The 20,213-nt window shown below is 35.8% G+C and overlaps 1 protein-coding gene across 1 annotated transcript in view; it reads left to right on the plus strand.

Moving 5' to 3' along the window:
- The window catches only part of LOC147077714 (uncharacterized), an 83,691-nt gene extending 65,503 nt beyond the window's left edge, over positions 1-18,188 (plus strand). Inside the window, exon 2 of the mRNA XM_085960698.1 lies at positions 17,699-18,188. Coding sequence (XP_085816824.1) covers positions 17,699-17,760 — 62 coding nt within the window. The 3' untranslated portion in view covers positions 17,761-18,188. The remainder of the gene's footprint in view (positions 1-17,698) is intronic.
- The last annotated feature ends 2,025 nt before the right edge of the window (positions 18,189-20,213 follow it).

Here is a 20,213-nt window from a genome sequence, read left to right on the forward strand (position 1 = left end):
CATTGTAGATATTATTAATATTATTCTGTCGATTGTAAGGTATTTATTTTGGGAGGTCATTGACTAATTGACCTAATGATGGAGCCGCGCATGTACAATATGAATTATCATTTAATTACATCAATAATCATATCACATCAAATTGCATCGCACAGCCATGTATTTTAAATTTTAAATATCCGTTGGGGAAAATAGCGCCGCAGCCGACTTTTTTACTATTCGAGCAAATTTGTGGTTTGTGTTGTGTTTACGTCGAGTAGTTTTGACTCATTTGAATAAGAAATAGTATCTACAATCAATATACCTACTACCTATATAAATTTACTAAACTATATTTTTTACAAAATCTTCATTGATCAGGATGACAACTGATGAATACTGAAGTAAAATTAAATTCTACGAATTAAACGTTATTTCAATAAGCATATGTACTTAGTATTGTTTTTGCAGTATAGGTTAGGTTAGGTAATCAATCCCTTTTGTAAGTTATTCGCTTTGGGCACGCAATGAAATATATTGATTAATAATAATACTACATGCAAATAGATTATAAAAGTAATAAGGTGAAAGTGACTACCCACACCCACGCAATATGACAGAAGTATGCGCGGAAGACGCGACGTCGCTGTTTCCCGCCAAATCAGACGCAGCAATAATGGCGGTCACCGCCCGCGCTTTTTCTCTTTGTTTTGTTTTGGCGGGAAACCGGCTGCAGTCCGTAAGATAAGTTTGGCAAGGCTGCGTGAATAGTGCGGATGCCAAAAATAAAATTATCCGCGTCGAACACCTCGTCGTGTTTTCCCGCCATTTTATACGTAGTATCGCGGCGACCGGTTCCCGCGCTTTTGTCGTGACGTTTCGGCGGGAAACCGGCCGCGCGCGTAAGTTGTTTTTGGCAGCGCCGTGTGCATATTATTTTTATCCGGAACGCAAGTCCGTCTTCAATAAGATATGCTTCCCGCGCTTTTTCGCCATGCTCACTGTCTCAATCAGCTGTGTTTTTAAACACGATTTGGCAAAGTATCATTTTCTTACGACAAAGTTGATGCAAATAGACCGATTTTATTTTGATACACTGTATTGAATTCAAAATGGCCTCGAAATATTAAATACGACTGTCTTGCGTTGACTTCTTAATAAGTTTTACTATCAATCGGGGTATTATAATATTTTCAGCCGGGGTCGATCCACTGCTGGATGAAGGCCTCCCCCAGCCCCTCCCCTCTTCTCGGTTCCTTGTTTTTCTCTGCCACGTACTTCCACCAAACCTGACAAGTTCGTCAGTCCAGCGGGTTTTGGGGCGCCCCTGTGGCCCCTTAGTGCCCCTCGGGTACCAATTCGTCCAGCGGCCGTCCGTTCGCCGTGCGATGTGTCCGGCCCACCGCCATTTCATCAATTTGGTGACCTCTATCACATCTCTCACTCTTGTTTGCTTTCTTATCCATTGGTTTCTTCTGCGGTCCTTACGCGTTATGCCCAACGTGCACCTTTCCATGCCACGTTGCGCAACTCTCAATTTTTGGATCTCTCATGTGTTGAGAGTCCATGTTTCGCAAGCATACGTTAGCACTGATAGCACACATTGGTTGAACACTTTACGCTATAGGCATATTAGAAGGTCGCTCTTGAAGATATTACTTAAGCGCCCGAATGCACTCGAAGCTAGCTTAGCTCTTCGAGCAATCTCGTCATCTATGCCTCCATCTACAGACATTTGCTGTCCGAGGTAGACATAGCTGTTGGTTCTCTCGATCTGATTGCCGTTGATGAAGATCGTTTTTGGATCAGCGAAGTGGTTTACCATTACTTTTGTGTTTGAGACAATCGGGGTAATACATGCATATAAATATGGATTATTGGTTATCGTATTATTGAAAAGGGTGTCCAAGAAAGAAGGAAAGGTGGGTATAACGTGTAAGGAAATGATAGCATGGTCGCACATAGAAAATCGTCTCGCCTAGGATGTGCATAAATCCAAACCGTCGGCAATGTTGCATCTCTCTTCCGCGCATACAGGCGGGACTACACAGGGAAAAGACGTCACGCGGCTAGCCAATTGAATGAAAAACAGCACCAACACGTGCGCATATTTTTCTATTTTGCATGTAAATTGGACGTATTTCTGCAAACAAGATCCAACCCACACGTGTAACATGTTGAGAAAATTCAATATTTGAGTTAGGATTGATTTCACATCCAAAATATTGCCTCGTGATACGCTCGATTAAGACCGAGTGTGGTGCAGGGCGAGTTGGTTTGGAGGGGTGTATGTTTGTGTTGTAAACTTTACTTAATCAGGAAACGCAAATTTGTGAAATTTTGAGTTTTACATATACATAATTTTGAAAACACTTCTGAAAAAATGCATGATAACGTAGAAAAATCTTTTTGAAAAAAATAATACACCCCCCAAGAATCGATCCTGCATCTCTCGGGTGTCGCGCCGCCGCCCATAGACCACTATGCTAAAGCTGCCATACTAATTACGACAAATTTTAACTATTGGCTCTTATAATACTCTCTGACGTACTTTACAAATTGAGCTACGATTGGCTATCGGTTTTTGTCTACTTCGATTACTAACCGACGTCACGGATTACTGCAGATTACTTAGAATAATACATTCTTTAATCTTGTGAATTATTCGTTGAATAAAAAAATAGTTAATTTTATTAACATCTTTATTATTTTCAGTTTATCTGATATTATATTTTTATAGATATAATTATAATACATTTAGTAAATATTGCTTGTTCTACATTTTAACCACAAAGTATCTCGAAATCTCATACAATGCCAAATAATTCATTTAAAATGAGACTATTGTAATAGTTGTTTAATCCGTTGTTTACCAAATAGGTCAACATATTATTATTACTTATCCCCATGCCATTGGTGCCCATCACTATAAAACCATTGTTGTCATTATCATTTAATATGTTTGTCAACATCATTTTTTTATTTGTCTTCATTTTATGCGACCATAAGTCAGCTCCGCCATGACCATGGGCGTGCAGAGGACCTAAATCTAAATCTACGTTTACATCCAATCCTAGCCCTTTATTTCCGGGATAGGGGATAATAGCACCCTGCGCCTCCTGTAATGTAATTAAAAAATGTCAGTAGGTTCAAAGTGACATACCACAGTAGATATAGTAACGAATTTAAGCAGAGCTGTTGGAGCCTCCATTTTGTAAATTAGATCTTGGTAAAGAAAATCTAATGAAGCTCGGTTCCAATAAGCCTGCGCCCCAATAATTATCCGGCCAGTTTCAATTTGTAATACATACCTACAGCTAGAGTGGGTTTCGGGAATTTCCCGACCGGAATTCTCGAGAAATTTTTCTAGATTCTCCATCCCGAATCTCGAGAATTGAAATTTTTAACATTTCGGGAAATCCCGGATCTCGAGAATCTTTTCTCGGGATTCGGGATTTCTTTATTATCAAATATTAAACGAAAAAAGTGGACAGAAACAAAACGTTCAAAGATTGATAGGGGCATTTAACACAATTATGTCAAAGTCGACTTAAAATGAGCGCAATTTTTCATCATCAGGGAATTTTGTGTCAGACACAGCCATTGACAGTCTGTGTTTTTTGAATTTCTAGTATGTACGTTTTGAACTATTTTTGTTTTTCTACTTCTGTCTTCTTAGTTAAATAAATTAAAAAAACATATTTGTCTGTTTTTACACTGTTTGTAAGGTTTTTAAAGGTTTTTTTAATCTTCTCGATATCTCGAGAATTCTCGAGAATTATTTTCTGGAAATCCCGAATCTCGAGAATTAAAAATTTCATCATTTCGGGTAAATCCCGAATCTCGAGATTAAGATTTTCTCGGGAAATACCCAACTCTACCTACAGGCAGATATCATTGGCAGATTAAATTATTTTTCTTAAGAAGGTTAGCTTTAAAAGATCGCCAGTATTGAATCTTCGCCACTGCTCCACACCCAGACAGTGCTCAATCTACATTATACACGGGCTGTGTGTGGTTACGCTCACCGACCGACCGTTGCGTCTAGTTGCACCGGCTAGTCGTCGTAATAGGCGGACGATCTAAGTCAAAAATCAGAATCCCGGTTTCGGTAAATATAAAAACATGTACATCTTCTTATACCTAACTACCTAGTTACATTTATATTATTTGTGTATATCCACATATCAAAATCAGTGGCGAAGACTCCATACTAGGCGATTATTTAAAGCGTGCCTTCTTAAGAAAAATATTTTTTATTTATATTGACATATTAAATAATGTAATGACATAATAATATATTCAATATGCCCAACGACATCTATCGTATAATTGTCATATTAATTTTACGATCTTTTCCCCCATTTCAATAAGCACCATTTATGGCATGTCTCGAAAGTTTAAAAAAGTAAGCGACATCTCGTTTCGCTTCACATATTCTTTGGATTATGTTCGGCTTGAATGGATTTTTTTTTGAAGTTTGTTTCTCATAATTTCAAGACGTCTGCTTTGGCCCATACAAATCGGTAAGCTATTTAAGGGAGCGCTTACATATTACGTAAGTGCACATTTATTCAAAATAATTAATAAGATAATTTAAAAAAATAATTTCTATGGGATTCAATCACGTATAAAATATATTGATTGTTGTTAAAATTATAAAATAATTTATCTCGTAATGTTTATTTATCAGTTAGTTCATTCATAGACTAAGACAATTTATTCAATCAGTTATGTCAGTTGAAATCTGATATTGTACCTACATAAGTCTGTGTTTTAAATACAGAAGTATTTTAAAATATCTAGTTTTACGGGTTAAATTATAAATTGGTATCTTGCGTTTATAAATGTTTAGGAAACTCAAATTCAAATTAATTGCCTAATTTTATACCATCAGTGGGCTTTTGAAACTTCATCGCTTTTTGTCTACCTCATCAGTATTAATGTCAGATTATCTTCTTATTTCCCGTAAATATATTATATGTATATCTAACAAGTGTGCTTTCTCCACAGCCTACCTCTTTCCAAAAGTCACCCTTCGCTACTGATAAAAATAGATGTATATGTTATTTTTTAAGTACACCTGTATAGACTCAACTATATAGTTAACCGTTCCGAAGATGGGTTCATTGGTTCATAGCCCGACATAACAGCTGTCAACATAAGACTCAGATATCGTAGAATTAGAAGAAACAGGGTTTTAAAACATTGGTTGTATCCGCGATGAATGCTCGTATCTTTATTCAACCCAATTTTGAATCTGCGAATGATGAAGCGTCAAGTGCGCAGAAACATGAACCGTACATGCCAAAAAAGAGGTTAAAAAACTAAGTAATAAAACGCCATATATACCTAGATATATAGATGTAGCTTTGTTGAGTATAAAAATAAATAATTGCTGTATACCGCAAACAAAGGTGTTAGACGCAATACAAATTGTAAAGACATTGAAGTGAACACAACAGATCATCGCAAGAGAAATCTTATCATCCAGTGAGTTGTTAAAATATGATGATTATCAAGTTTTATCGGAAGAACGTGGCAACGAAATACTAAGAACCAAGAAGAGTGAAGAGACAGCAAGGAGAGGCCTTCATCCAGAAGTGTATCGAGAGTGACTGAGATGATTAAAGTCAATTATCCTACTTTGGCTATATTATGCATTTATGAGACATTTCTGTTGCTTCTAATAATTAGGAAAGATTTTTTCTTAAGTGGCACTCCGTCAGAAGCACATGCTCCCTATAAAACCAGAGAGATCGCTTCACTACATAATAATAATAAATAACACAACATTGCACTGAGAGTGGCTGTGATGATAATGATCAAGTCAAACTTGTCAACCAACTAAATTAATTATATATAGGTGTATGTCTCTTACATGACTGAAGAACTGGGCTAATATCACCAGAAAGAAACCGCACAAGAATTTCATCTTAATATTGGAGGAAATGACTACTCTGGGATTATTCAAGTATCTTTGACACGGAAATAAGCGACTTCCAGTCTTATTTATATCTCTAAAATCCAATTAAATTGATAAGCTACGAGGGTGGGTCAATAAGTCCTTAGAAAAGCCGACAGGTGGCGCGACTAGTACTGTAAGCGGTTTGTTTTCATGCAGCGGCACTACCGATTCAGTATGCTGCGAAGTTTCAATCAGATTGGTCGGGTTGTTGTGTGTTTCTCGTACATTTAAAAAAAAAATTGCTTGTGGAAAATGGAAAAATGGAAAATGGAGAAAATTGAGTTTAGAGCTGTTATTAAACATTTTAATATAAAAGGGTTAACAGCAAAGGAAATAAAAAATGAGTTGGATTTAGTTCACGGCATATCTGCTCCTTCACTTGCAACTATTTATAACTGGTTAAATGAATTTAAACGTGGTCGTACATCAACAAAGGATGAACCACGCTCAGGACGTCCTGTAGAGGTGACTACACCAGAAATGATCAATAAAATCCACGATATGGTGTTAAGTGACCGAAGATTAAAGTTGAGTGAGATAATTGAGGTTACAGGGATCTCAAAAGGTAGCGTCATTTCTATTTTACATGACAAATTGGGCATGAAAAAAATTTCTGCAAGATGGGTGCCGCGTTTGCTCACAGTCGACAATAAACGCAATAGGGTGGTGGCCTCTAAAGCCCTGTTGTCGCTCATGCAACGCAATCCGGATGAATTTTTTCGTCGCTTTGTGACTGTAGATGAAACATGGATACACCACTATACTCCCGAGACGAAAGAACAGTCAAAGCAGTGGATTGCGAAAGGCGAACCATGTCCAAAGAAGGCGAAAACCGTAAAATCAGCTGGTAAGGTTATGGCTACTGTATTTTGGGATGCACGTGGAATTATTTTCGTTGACTATTTGGAAAAAGTAAAATTAATAACAGGGTATTATTATGCATCTTTATTGGACCAGCTAAAAAACGAAATTGAAGAAATACGGCCTCATTTAAACAGGAAAAAAATCCTCTTTCATCAGGACAATGCCCGTGTTCACTCATGTTTACGATCAATGGCTAAAATTGAAGAATTGAAGTTCGAATTGGTCGACCACCCACCGTATTCGCCAGATTTAGCCCCCAGTGACTTCTTCCTTTTCCCAAACTTAAAAAAATGGCTAAGTGGACAACGTTTTTTTTCAAATGAAGAAGTCATCGATCGGACAAATGCTTATTTTGAGGACCTTCCGAAAACTTATTTTTCTGACGGTTTAAAAAAAATTGAGAAACGTCTAACCAAGTGTATTGAGCTCTAAGGAGATTATGTTGAGAAATAAAAAAAAATACAAAAATAAAAACTGTTTTAATGCTTTTTTCTAAGGAATTATTGACCCACCCTCGTATATAGCCATAAACGATGATTTTTAATTTTCTGCTTGTTTAATGTACATTCACAAGTACAAGTACAATCACAAGTTTACAATATAAGTACAAACATTGTTATTTGCGTAGGTGTTAATAATAATATAAACATTGATTGTCTTGACACAATTCGATTCTGTAAAATTATACATTGTAATGTTTAAATTTTGTATGCATAGATTACGAAATCCTTTTCAACCCCCAAAATTCACTCGAAACCGTTTCCCTACCAAGCGGCATTATATAGTTATTAGTTACTATAGATAGATAGTTCGCCTTGTTACGCCCCGGCATTGGAGTATAGGATAAATGCCTCTTATCATGTGAGACCCAGCGCGTATATCGCTATTGTAGCACCGCTGCAGGGTGAAGCGGGGTCGGCCACGGATATTGAATACTTGGGGCTGTGCCACAAGGGTACCTACGGTGTGTCGGACTCAGCGGCATCCGGAACACATGTCCAGGCCACGTGAAGCGATTTTCGCAATTACTTCAATCACCAAAGAACGACAATCACCGAGTGACGCGGTCGTGTAACGCGGTCGTACCAATGTACCCCTTGAGCCGTCTCGCACATCTAAACTAGCCCGTCTGCCGCACAGCCATAAATCAAACCTTCTAGGAACGTCGCACCGATGTTGCATATGAAGACCATGGATATATGGGATGCGGCGATATATAGGAATTACCACTTCGCAGGTGTACGTATGCGCCTACTGGCGGCTTCGACTAGCATCCCGAGACGCATGCGATATGTTGCTAGCAGCACTAGATATTTTTTCATACAAAAAGTCGCATTCCACCAATGTGCGGAGTTCCATTTGGCAAAGTGTGTTTTGTGAATAACGATTACGTCACATCGACGTATTCGACACGTTGCAAACGAGATGAGTTTAGATGTGCGAGCGGCTAAGATTCGACGGAGACATCCATGTTAAATTAAAATCTTAAATGTGAGACCGTTATTATATATTTTTTATCGTACGAGGACTAAAAGTATTGTACAGATAAGTGCCTACTATAGGTAATTATTTTACGGTTGAGGTTGTTAGAATTTGAGGATGGATTTTGAGGTTGAGGAACACTGAGGCTTTGTGACATCGACTAATGATTGTTTTATTTTAGATAAGTTGCATGATTATAAATAGAATAGGTGAAATACAATAATATTGTTGTCATATTTTTGGCGCTTTTAGTTTATGTTCGTTGTTCAAATATCCAGGTGTAACCTGGTTTCTTTGCGGTATGCTATCTCTATAATAATTATGGAGCATCCCCAAAATACCGCTTTCCTGATGACGGTAATATATTCAAGAAACATGTGGGCACATCGGCGTGTGCCGGAATAAATGACTGAATTAATCGAATTGGGGTGTGCCATACCATCGCACAGTGACCACGCGTTCTTCATTTTAACGGGTACTCTAAAATTATTAAAGTATGTTAATAATTTATTGTTAACTCACCGCAAAGATAGCGCACTGCGCTTTGAATCAAAAGTAAATGGGTTCGAATCTCGCTCGGTAGGTTATTATTAATAACCATGTCCTTGCTTTTTCGTACAAAAGTATTATGATATGTATTCAAATGTTAAAAAAATAATTAATTTTGAAATAATCGTCATTTTCATTCTTAATTCTATTAAATAAAACCGACAGCAAATCCTCTCTCTCATTGTATTTTAGGACGAAAATTTAATAATAAAAAAAAATATCCGGACCAGTGGAGCACTACAAATTTTCGGTGCTCCCGGTAAAATCCCATTGCTCCAGTGCTCCGTGCTCCTGCTCCGAGCTCCGCTCCAACGCTCTGTAGCAAACACAAACACCCAGACTTTGAGAAAAACTCATAAATATTGTGTCGTCACCGGGATCGAACCCAGAACTCTCGGGTGGAAGGCCAGCGCCTTACGCACTGCACCACGAGAGCCGCCTTGTACTGTAGTGATATTCACATTTGTACCGACTAGTTTCAATTAATATGTGTATTTAGAATATTTTTAAATCGAAAGTACATAGTCAAACATCGTGTGGCGAATAAATTCATTAAGCACACTTGATTGCGTAGCATTTTTAGGTAGTTGGCCCTGATACATAGGTACCCCGACCTAAACAACTGCAGCTGCCTCATATCACATGCTGTGCTTCGGGATACGCTAGGTACCTCTGGGAACGGGCTGATTCCGCGGTGCGTTTCTTTGATGCAGATGACGCAACCGATTCGTCAGAAGATTTTAAAGGAGGCCTCGAAACGGCTCAAACCAGTCAAAATTACTCAAAGCCTGACGAAAGTCCCTGCAACTGACCACTCAAACAGATAGGTACGTAATTTTACACAAAAAATAAACCTCGGAGGTTTATTAAGTTGTGTCACTAGGGAAGAGATACATTGCTTTTACGTTGGTAGTTATAATTTAAGTAGGTATGGTTTTTAAATTATTTTATCATGTGGGGCATCAGTGCCTCGGGCCTTCCAGTCTCTAAGCTGGCTACTGGGCTGATTAAACATTATACGTATTTAATTGTTATCCACTTCTTCCTCACTCCTTCCAGTTTCTGGATAGTGGATAGAGCTCAATCAAAAGACGTCAAGTTTTCTATAAGGTATGGTGTTTAAACCTAGACTCCCAGCGTCCGATGAGAAGGTAACTGAGATGCGGTGTTCGCTGAGGATGCTTCGTACTCCATGGGCGGTCATGCGTACAATTGGCTCCATATTGGAAGAGCTTGGCATTTAGTCTCATTCCTATGCACGGTCACATTGCTGGAAGAGATCCAATAAGCCTGAAGATAATGATGATTATTTATTTTGTCGAAGGAAGTAATTCGCGGGGGTGTGGTGAAGAAGTATTATCAAGAAATCTAAAACGGAGCCATCAGATCAGCACATGATCGTTTAAGATATAGATTGTTGGGAGATTGTTGGCAGATTGTAATTTCAGTGATAATCATTTATTTACATATTTATTTATGTATTAGTATTGCATTACAGGTATTGGCCAATGCGCCATAATGCAATACAAAATTATAAACACCATGAAATTATACATAGTCATGGAAGGGAATGGGACAACTGGGCGCCAGGACAATTGGGCACCGCACTGTCGAATGAAACAAATAGAAGTTCGTTACGATTTTATACAAAAAGTGGACGAGTAATTTTAATCAGTTTCTATCTACTATACTTACTAGTTTTAATTCATTTGTTACATAATATTTTTTAACATAATGCTTTTTTATTGCGGATTTAGTATTATCATGCCTGAGGCTTTATTAGATCTCTCTTGTCGTTGGAACTTTGGAACATATGCACAATTAAATCATTAATCACGTGTGCATATTTAAATTCTCACCATGTAAGTATTAAATAATAATATAATAATTTAAATATAACTAATACTATTATATATATATATTAAAAGTACCTATTATTCACGAAAGCTTATTTATTTTCGATTGCATTCGATTGCGTGGCGCCCAGTTGTCCCGGCGCCGAATCGTCCTAGACCCTCATGAAATGAATATAAAATACCTAATTATCTACCAATAACAATCAATCGAAGAATATAAAGAGAGTATTCCTCTGTGGAAAGGAATGGTGGTGTGGATCAGCAAATAGCATGGTCACTCACGGTGAAATAAACTAGGATCTTTACCAAAGTTTTCGGTATTAGTACTGTTCCTCGTCCAAGGGGTAGATTATATCTGGAATATTCGCGTTGGCGAGCGTGTTAGATCGAAATGTCTGCGAAGAGGGGCATAGCATCAGATACTAGATGACAATCACACAGCTGTCGAAAGTTATCATTAAATTATTTGTAGATGTTCTCTATCTACATGATCTAGTAGCGATTTGTAAACTATGCTGGTGAATTTTATTAAACGTTAAATTAGGGAATATGTGCCTCAAATAAGCACACCCATCTGACAAAGCACCCTTCGTAAACATTTTGTTCACTGTTATGGTAAGCGTAGGGCTGGGTAAGGCATTAGGCCAGGGGTTCGCAAAGTGTGTCCCGCGTGTCTTGTTTATGTGTCCCGCGAGATTTATGTTAAATCTGTATTATTTTTACAACGTTTTTCTTAGCTCGTATTCTTATTAGTCCGGTGGTTTTTTTGTCCGGTACAAATCTTGCAATCGATTTTTAACTAACTTCCCGACTAGCTAGACATTTGAAATTTTTGGAATATATCAGAACACGATGCCAATGCATTTTTTTAAATACTTTTAGCCATCTTTAAGTAGAATTGAATTCATTTTCAGTTAATTCTGTTTTGTATGAAAGGTTATTTCGACACCATTATTGGTTGCTAGGTCTGAGGTCCTAGCAACAAAATTATTAATATATACGTGCGTCACTAAGGAAATCAATATGACATGTCAAGTACAATTTTTTTTTGATCGTTTAAGCTAGTCAAGTCAAGTTTATATGGTTCAACAGAATTTAAAAACGTTGTATATAAAAATTTCTTTTTATCTTGTAATTATTATTCTTCATATCGAATATTAAAAAATACATTTAAAATTAAATATCCTCAGGCAAGAATGAGGACTTTCACTTATCCAAATATAGTTAAACTTGCTCATCAAATGGCTTCTTTATTTGGAAGTTTTTATATTTGTGAAAAACATTTTCTACTATGAGCATTAATTAATAAATCAAACTTAAGATCAAAATTAACAGATATCGCATCTGTTTTGCGTATTCACACCATAAATATTTTTTATTTCAAAATTGTCCCTTTGACGAAAAAGTTTGTGAACCCCTGCATTAGCCTTAACTCTTAAGCAATTGTATAACTAATTACGTATATTCTTGATTTTAAAATTCCAATTAGTATGTCCACAAGTTGTAAGTAATATACAGTTATACACCATATATGAATAGAATATGTCTATATATTTTAATATTAGTAAGTACCAATTTCGTATTTTGTCGAGCCTTCTCAACGGGTTGACCCAACTCCTCACGGCATTCTACGATACTAAAGGCCTGTCTCAGTGGAACTGGTATAATTCGTAGTACTGGTGAATTGGTGCAATCATCTGGAGCCTCCGATGTTTGCTTTAATATTCTCACGCAGCATCTCTAAAAACAATACTGGGCGGATGACACAAACGGACACTAGCGATAATGACCCTTTGAGGAGGATGAAACCGTTCCAAATTGATTAAATAAAGAAGTAGAATAAGTACAAAAAAAATGCGTTTTATTAATATAAATCAATAATAATTATAAACGTCGGGCCACGCTCATTCGACAATCTGTGGACACGACATTTGACAATATCTCGTAGTTATAATTGCAGACCAAGTGTTCAAAGTACGGAGTGTCTGGGTATGGGGTATGTACACGACATCGAAAAGCCATGAGTACTTTTCGGGGTAACGCCATGATGAATTATGTGCGAGCTTCAACCAAATGCGTGCCGAATTGGTTGATTATTGATTGGTTGGATGCTGCAATGACATTGGGATGCTGCCATAAAAAGGGGGTGTTAGTATGTAGGCGTACTATGGTAACTATAATATTATGCACACATCTTCATGAACCACAACGGTTCAAAGTTCGTATTTACCTCCTTGGCGTGGTCAATAATACTGGTAGCAAACTCCAAAATTAAATTTAAATTATATTTTAACTCGTATAATAAAATTAATGCATGAACTGTCAGCACTTTATCCACGTAGGTATATCTTAATGATATTTTATATTCAAAACCAACCTGTGCCAGGTGTATACTATTGTAGGATGTAACAAAAACTGGCACCATAATTGTTGTACGTACCTACATAAATAAACAATAATCATCCACGCACCTGGAGAAGGTTCATCACATGCCTAATTTATGCTTAATTATGGCCGCAATATGGGCGAAGGAAATTAAATTAACATAAATTATTCTCATTCATTTGAGGGGGAGGGGGGCGCCTTCCCATTACCACCAGTTGATCATTTGATTACTAACTCCAAAAATTCAAAACCATGGTCGGGAATTTTATTTCTCAGTGGCGTACGCGGATAAATAAGCTTAAAAGCGTACATAAGTGAAACGGCAAATAATTTTCAACGCTATGTGGGACGTAATTTCGGCCGCGTTGCCATTCGGAGAGCGATAGCCGACTTGTGAGCACGTCAATTTGTTTTGTGATGGCGTCGGAGGAATATATTCTTAAATCGTGTAAAGATGACTAAAAAACGTTCCGCGTGTACTTGAAAAGAAAACATGTCAATCAATATACTTACTATTATTATTAGTAATATAACAATAAACATAACATTAAATGGACGCATGATGGATTTTTATGATAAAATATATTTCGTTCGGCTCGCGTCATTTGCACAATCCGCGCATCGCCTAGTCACGATCTTTTTAGACCATGCCTCAGCTGAGGTATATATAGCCTTAAAGTCAACGTTGAATGAAGCACGGTTTGTGATATCAATGATCAATCGGAAATCGTTGCAATTTTCGTAAACGCACGTTATCATATCACAAATTGAAAAATTATTGCTAGAATTGAGATTAAATTTAACACAAATATCAAATACCAACTCTGCCATTCATGGTTTACTATTGACATAATAATGTATCCCTGATAACTATCTTAGAAATCGGGATTATCGGTTGGTTGTTCAAGTGCAAAACAAGCCTGCCATTAGTGATGGCAATAACTGTGTTCAACGAAATCGTTTCTAATATTGATGTATTCCACTTGCATGTAGTTGTTTTATAATTCTTTTTTAAATGTCCACTTCTTGCTCATTCGCTCTTCTGTTTACCTAAGTGACGCTGTTTCTGTTAATACTGTTACATTTATTTTTCAAATCATCTGTATGTGTTGAATTTATAATTTGTACAGTTCACTATAAATCATAGAGGTACTAAATAAAAAGAGGGGCAAAAAATCGGCTTTACAACTGAATGAAGCAGGCCAACAATAGCCGACAACTTACGAGAAATAGCGACGCGATAAAAAAAAATGCAGGGCATCATGAAGGATTTACTTTGGTCATTATAACGTAACCATATAATATAATGTTAACGTGGAAATTTTGCCACAAATTGATTACCAGCCTGCCTCACCATACTTTCATATAACCTGCCGCCCCTAGCTATAAATAAATAAATAAATCAACTAAAATATATGGGTAATCTAATTAGGTACACAAATTGCTGTACCTTGCCAATCAATTTTGCCAAACTATTGCCGGAAAGTCATAACATTTATTACCAACAAAAATAAAATATTATTAAGTAGGTATATAATTAATATATTGAGTAGAAAAAGTATGTAGTGTGAACTTTTTGTATAACAATAATAATAATTGTAATTATATAACATGTCTCCCTCTCCATATTCACTGTACTTGCAACATTGTTTATAAATAAACACAGAAAATGGCGACTGGTTTATATAATTTATAACGTACATATTATATTATAAATGTTGCTATATAAATGAATCTGCACTGCGATTTATGTGCAGAAAATTTATCATTAGCCTTATTAACCTTTTTCAGCTTCGGTTTCGTATACAAAACATCGATATGCATTATCAGAGCAGGTTTAGCACGGTTAGACGCAGATTGTCATTCGTTTGAAAAGTTTAGCTATTTACACTATATTTTAGTTATGTACATATACGTAATTTAATATGAAAGGATTTTAGTAAATTTAATTTTAATAAAATCTTTTAATTTTTTATCAACATATTTCAACTTGCAATGAACGCCACTGCATATTAAAATTCAGAGACAATAATATTATTTAGTCTGAGCATTTTGGCCAACTGTCAATTTAAAGATTATGTTAATAACATGCGGGATAACACACCCGGCACTAGTATACCAAAAAAAACACATGTGAATGGTACCTACAACTACAGTACCTACTTAAATAATATGGCATTCATGATTGACAATTATTTGAGTCGTATAGTATCAAAAGTAGAACTGTCGCAAGTGTATCGAAATTTAACTAAGTATGCCAAAGTATTCTTCTGACCATAATGTACGAGGGTGGGTCAATAATTCCTTAGAAAAAAGCATTAAAACAGTTTTTATTTTTGTATTTTTTTTTATTTCTCAACATAATCTCCTTGGAGCTCAATACACTTGGTTAGACGTTTCTCAATTTTTTTTAAACCGTCAGAAAAATAAGTTTTCGGAAGGTCCTCAAAATAAGCATTTGTCCGATCGATGACTTCTTCATTTGAAAAAAAACGTTGTCCACTTAGCCATTTTTTTAAGTTTGGGAAAAGGAAAAAGTCACTGGGGGCTAAATCTGGCGAATACGGTGGGTGGTCGACCAATTCGAACTTCAATTCTTCAATTTTAGCCATTGATCGTAAACATGTGTGAACACGGGCATTGTCCTGATGAAAGAGGATTTTTTTCCTGTTTAAATGAGGCCGTTTTTCTTCAATTTTGTTTTTTAGCTGGTCCAATAAAGATGCATAATAATCCCCTGTTATTGTTTTTCCTTTTTCCAAATAGTCAACGAAAATAATTCCACGTGCATCCCAAAATACAGTAGCCATAACCTTACCAGCTGATTTTACGGTTTTCGCCTTCTTTGGACATGGTTCGCCTTTCGCAATCCACTGCTTTGACTGTTCTTTCGTCTCGGGAGTATAGTGGTGTATCCATGTTTCATCTACAGTCACAAAACGACGAAAAAATTCATCCGAATTGCGTTGCATGAGCGACAACAGGGCTTTAGAGGCCACCACCCTATTGCGTTTATTGTCGACTGTGAGCAAACGCGGCACCCATCTTGCAGAAATTTTTTTCATGCCCAATTTGTCATGTAAAATAGAAATGACGCTACCCTTTGAGATCCCTGTAACCTCAATTATCTCACTCAACTTTAATCTTCGGTCACTTAACACCATATCGTGGATTTTATTGATCATTTCTGGTGTAGTCACCTCTACAGGACGTCCTGAGCGTGGTTCATCCTTTGTTGATGTACGACCACGTTTAAATTCATTTAACCAGTTATAAATAGTTGCAAGTGAAGGAGCAGATATGCCGTGAACTAAATCCAACTCATTTTTTATTTCGTTTGCTGTTAACCCTTTTATATTAAAATGTTTAATCACAGCTCTAAACTCAATTTTCTCCATTTTTGTAAACAAGCAATTTTTTTTTTAAATGTACGAGAAACACACAACAACCCGACCAATCTGATTGAAACTTCGCAGCATACTGAATCGGTAGTGCCGCTGCATGAAAACAAACCGCTTACAGTACTAGTCGCGCCACCTGTCGGCTTTTCTAAGGACTTATTGACCCACCCTCGTACCTACGACTAGCAATATAATATTCGAATCAAAATCATATCTGTGTGCTAAAAAATTGTGATGGAAAATAGGGCTTGGTATCGGAATTAGAACTGCTCAATACTTTGGAAACAAAAGTAGAACTGTTGAATTTGAATTGAATTTCTAATTTCTAAATGTAGAAACATATTTCATGCTTATTATAACACTAAAAAACCCAACAAAACGTTTTTCGTCATTTTCTCGAAATGATGAATAACGCACAGATCTACTTTTGATACTATACGACTAATTTATACTGTCTTATTGTCTATATCTGCAATGATTATAGTTGCCTGCATTTTTACTCGCATATCTCTTTATTTTAGGGGTCGTCAATAAAGGACGTCACATGATTTTCGTTATTTTGACCGCCCGAATTTGACGATGAGGGCGTCGTCAAATTCTTATTTCCTCCACCCCCCACCCTCCCACACCTTAAACAACTTAAAAATGATCGATTTCGTTGGAGGCCCGACGCACTGACTGATTCAGAGGCCCCCCTGCATCAAATGGTTATGAACGTACCTGGTAAAATAACATCGTATTTCTTTTTTTTAACTAAAAATACGCGTTGTTGAAAATGACTGATGACACTATCTGTTGGCTTATTTTTTGTACACAAGTAGGTACATATATCTTTAAGTGTTAATGTTAGTTGCAGGGATTTTTTTAATGCTTTGGGTATGTAGGTACCTACGTAATATTATTTTGTAGGTTCTCAATTTGTGAGAGATACGCATCTTTTTAAGATTTTGGTTTAATTTAATAATTGTATGACCAATTGGATTTTTTTCGAGGCCCCCTTTTAAATCTTCTCACGAATCGATTGCGTCGTCTGCATCAACAAAAAAAAACGCCGCTGCTCACGGAATATTATATTCTCAAAAAAATGATTTGATTTATAATAATTTGTTGGTTATGTGACGTATTTTGAACTCTTTCTAACGACCGACCTATAACTACTTTGTATTGCGGTATCACTTACAAAACATCTAATAAGTTTGTTAACCATGTTTCAGATTACTGGCCTGCCCGCAAGTTCTCCGAATCGTCATCGTGCAGCAGCGACAAGGAAAATTGAAGTCACCCACGCGAGGGCCATCAGTCCACGCTCCAAATTGATGCATCACCTACTGCCATCTGTCCGCTCCCGTCTGAAAGTCTCTCAGAAGATCTTCGCAAACAACTGCATGAAGAGCAGCTATTAGTCTTCCATTCCTCTCCAGATAGATATTCTTGATAATGTGACATTGTCAGGCTTTCTGGTGTAATGCAGTGGAAAAAATTAACTCAAAATTGCTCATCTTTTTTTCTAACTAATGATTTATGCCAGCAATTTATGAGGTCACACATTCTATAATATTGTGACCTGTCATAAACTTGTGTAAGTAATAATAAAATCATAGCCAATCTTCAGTAAGTAGTATAAAGCCAAATACAAAGTTTTGGTGTCGATACTGTCAGACCCTATTTCCTAGGTGACAAATTCAAAATGCACTCAGTTTTGATTAAAAAAAAAATAGTTTAACCAGATTTTTTCTATTTTTATTAAATATCAATGACAAAAAATGTTTTTTTTTTGTTATGTAGAATTTAAATAATCTGGCTAATAGTTTTAATTATAGACACAATTTGTGCTTTATGGTAGGTATATGATTTAGTAATAATATAAAATATCTGGTTAAACTTTCATTCAAAATTAAAAGCATTTTAATTTTACCTGGTACGAAATAGGTCCACCGAGCTTTAGCACTGACCTTCCTACTTGGCTTTATTATTGTCTACAAAATTTAACATACTGATTTTATACAATACGTGTTAAAATGTTGGCTTTTGTGTAAATTAGTTTCAGTAAATTTAATAGTATTAGTATAGGTAGATTCCAGATTAATTTATTGATATATTTTGTACAAAGCTTAAAAGTGTTGTATTTTTCTCTTATTAGTAATATAGTGTAACCATCTATTGTTTACGTTATGGCATCTATAAACAATAAAATAATTATAAGCATAACTACTATTTATTATGTTAATGTAAATCGGTATCTGAATTATCTTTGAAAAAATATATAATTATAGTATAATATTATTACTAAGGCATTTAAATAATTAAAACCAGTGTTATTGTGTTTGATAGATCAATATAATTCGTACTGTAAAATTAAATAAATAGTTTACATTGTTTAACTACCTATCGAGAAATCATACTTCAAACTTTGATAGCCTAAAATATTCAAAAACTCATAGCCGGCTCTCACATCTAAACTCGCCTCATCTGCCGCACAGCCATAAATCAAACCTTCTAGGAACGTCGCTCTGATGTTGCAAATACATCTACGTAGCGACTGTCGCGCATATCCTCTCAAAACATTTATATGTATTTGAATGAACAATTCGTAGGTGTGTGTATTCGTTCTGGCATCTTCGAATCGCGGCCCGAAATACATGAGATTTGTTGATAGCAGCACTAGATGTTTTTTACAAACTCAAAAGTTGCATTAAACTAATCTGCGGAGCTCCATTGGGCAATGTGTGTTTTGTGAATAACGATGACATCACATCGACGTATTCGACACGTTGCAGGTAAGACAAGTTTTGATGTGCGAGCCGGCTAATATTCATTTTATATAAAATTTGCGTCTACTATTGAACTAAACCTAATTTTTCAAGCAATTCCACAGATTCTATGTTCAATATAATTAGATCATTGATAAAATATTTCAAAAAAGCTTCATTCTATTTTTAATTTTAAAAAGCATTTTGTTTTTCTTATCAATATCTGATTTAGAAAGAATTTTGCCAGTTATCATTAAGAAATACCTGTCAATATTATATTGTAAATAATTATTTGAATCAAAATTTATAAAATGTGTGAAAACATAAATTAGTTTAGTTGATTTCTGCTTATATTATTAACCAAATATCTCTATAGTAATTAAATCGTAAGGGATAGGTGCAAATATAATGTAAATAATATTTAAGATTTATTATTTCTTTAACCTGCAAATAAATTTGTACACTGTTAATAATATTAATATATTCCGACCCTATCTATTTGTAATAATGCTTCATTAACAGTATTCCTAGATATACCAAGAAGCTTTGGTCTGTGAATAATATAATGAAGGCATGGGATACAAAACGCGAGATGTCGCTGTCAGTAATAAAAAAGCATTATGTTGGGAAGTCTTTTAAGTGAAATAATATCTTTATTCCTTATTTTTTTTGTTGAGAATGGTCGTATCGTGAAGTATGCGACTTTAATATTTCTGCTCACGAAGTGCGTTTGCAAATTACCTTTCTATTTTCTGGCTATGTGACCTAAAAACTAGATTTTTGTGATATATTTTACAGCAATGGTTCATTACTTTTATTTCATCTACAATAAAGATATTCATTTCCTTTACCGTGAACGGTAATGCTATCCTTAGAATCTCATAATGTCACTCGTGCATTCTATGTATTTAATTTATTTATATGAATTCATGGGTTTCGGGTTTGAATCCTGGGTCGCGTAAATTTTAATGTATGTTCT

Source organism: Rhyacophila brunnea, unplaced genomic scaffold (assembly GCF_057557595.1).
Source record: "Rhyacophila brunnea isolate RB1 unplaced genomic scaffold, BYU_Rbru_1.0 scaffold_12, whole genome shotgun sequence".
In the NCBI taxonomy this organism is placed as follows: Eukaryota; Metazoa; Arthropoda; class Insecta; order Trichoptera; family Rhyacophilidae; genus Rhyacophila; species Rhyacophila brunnea.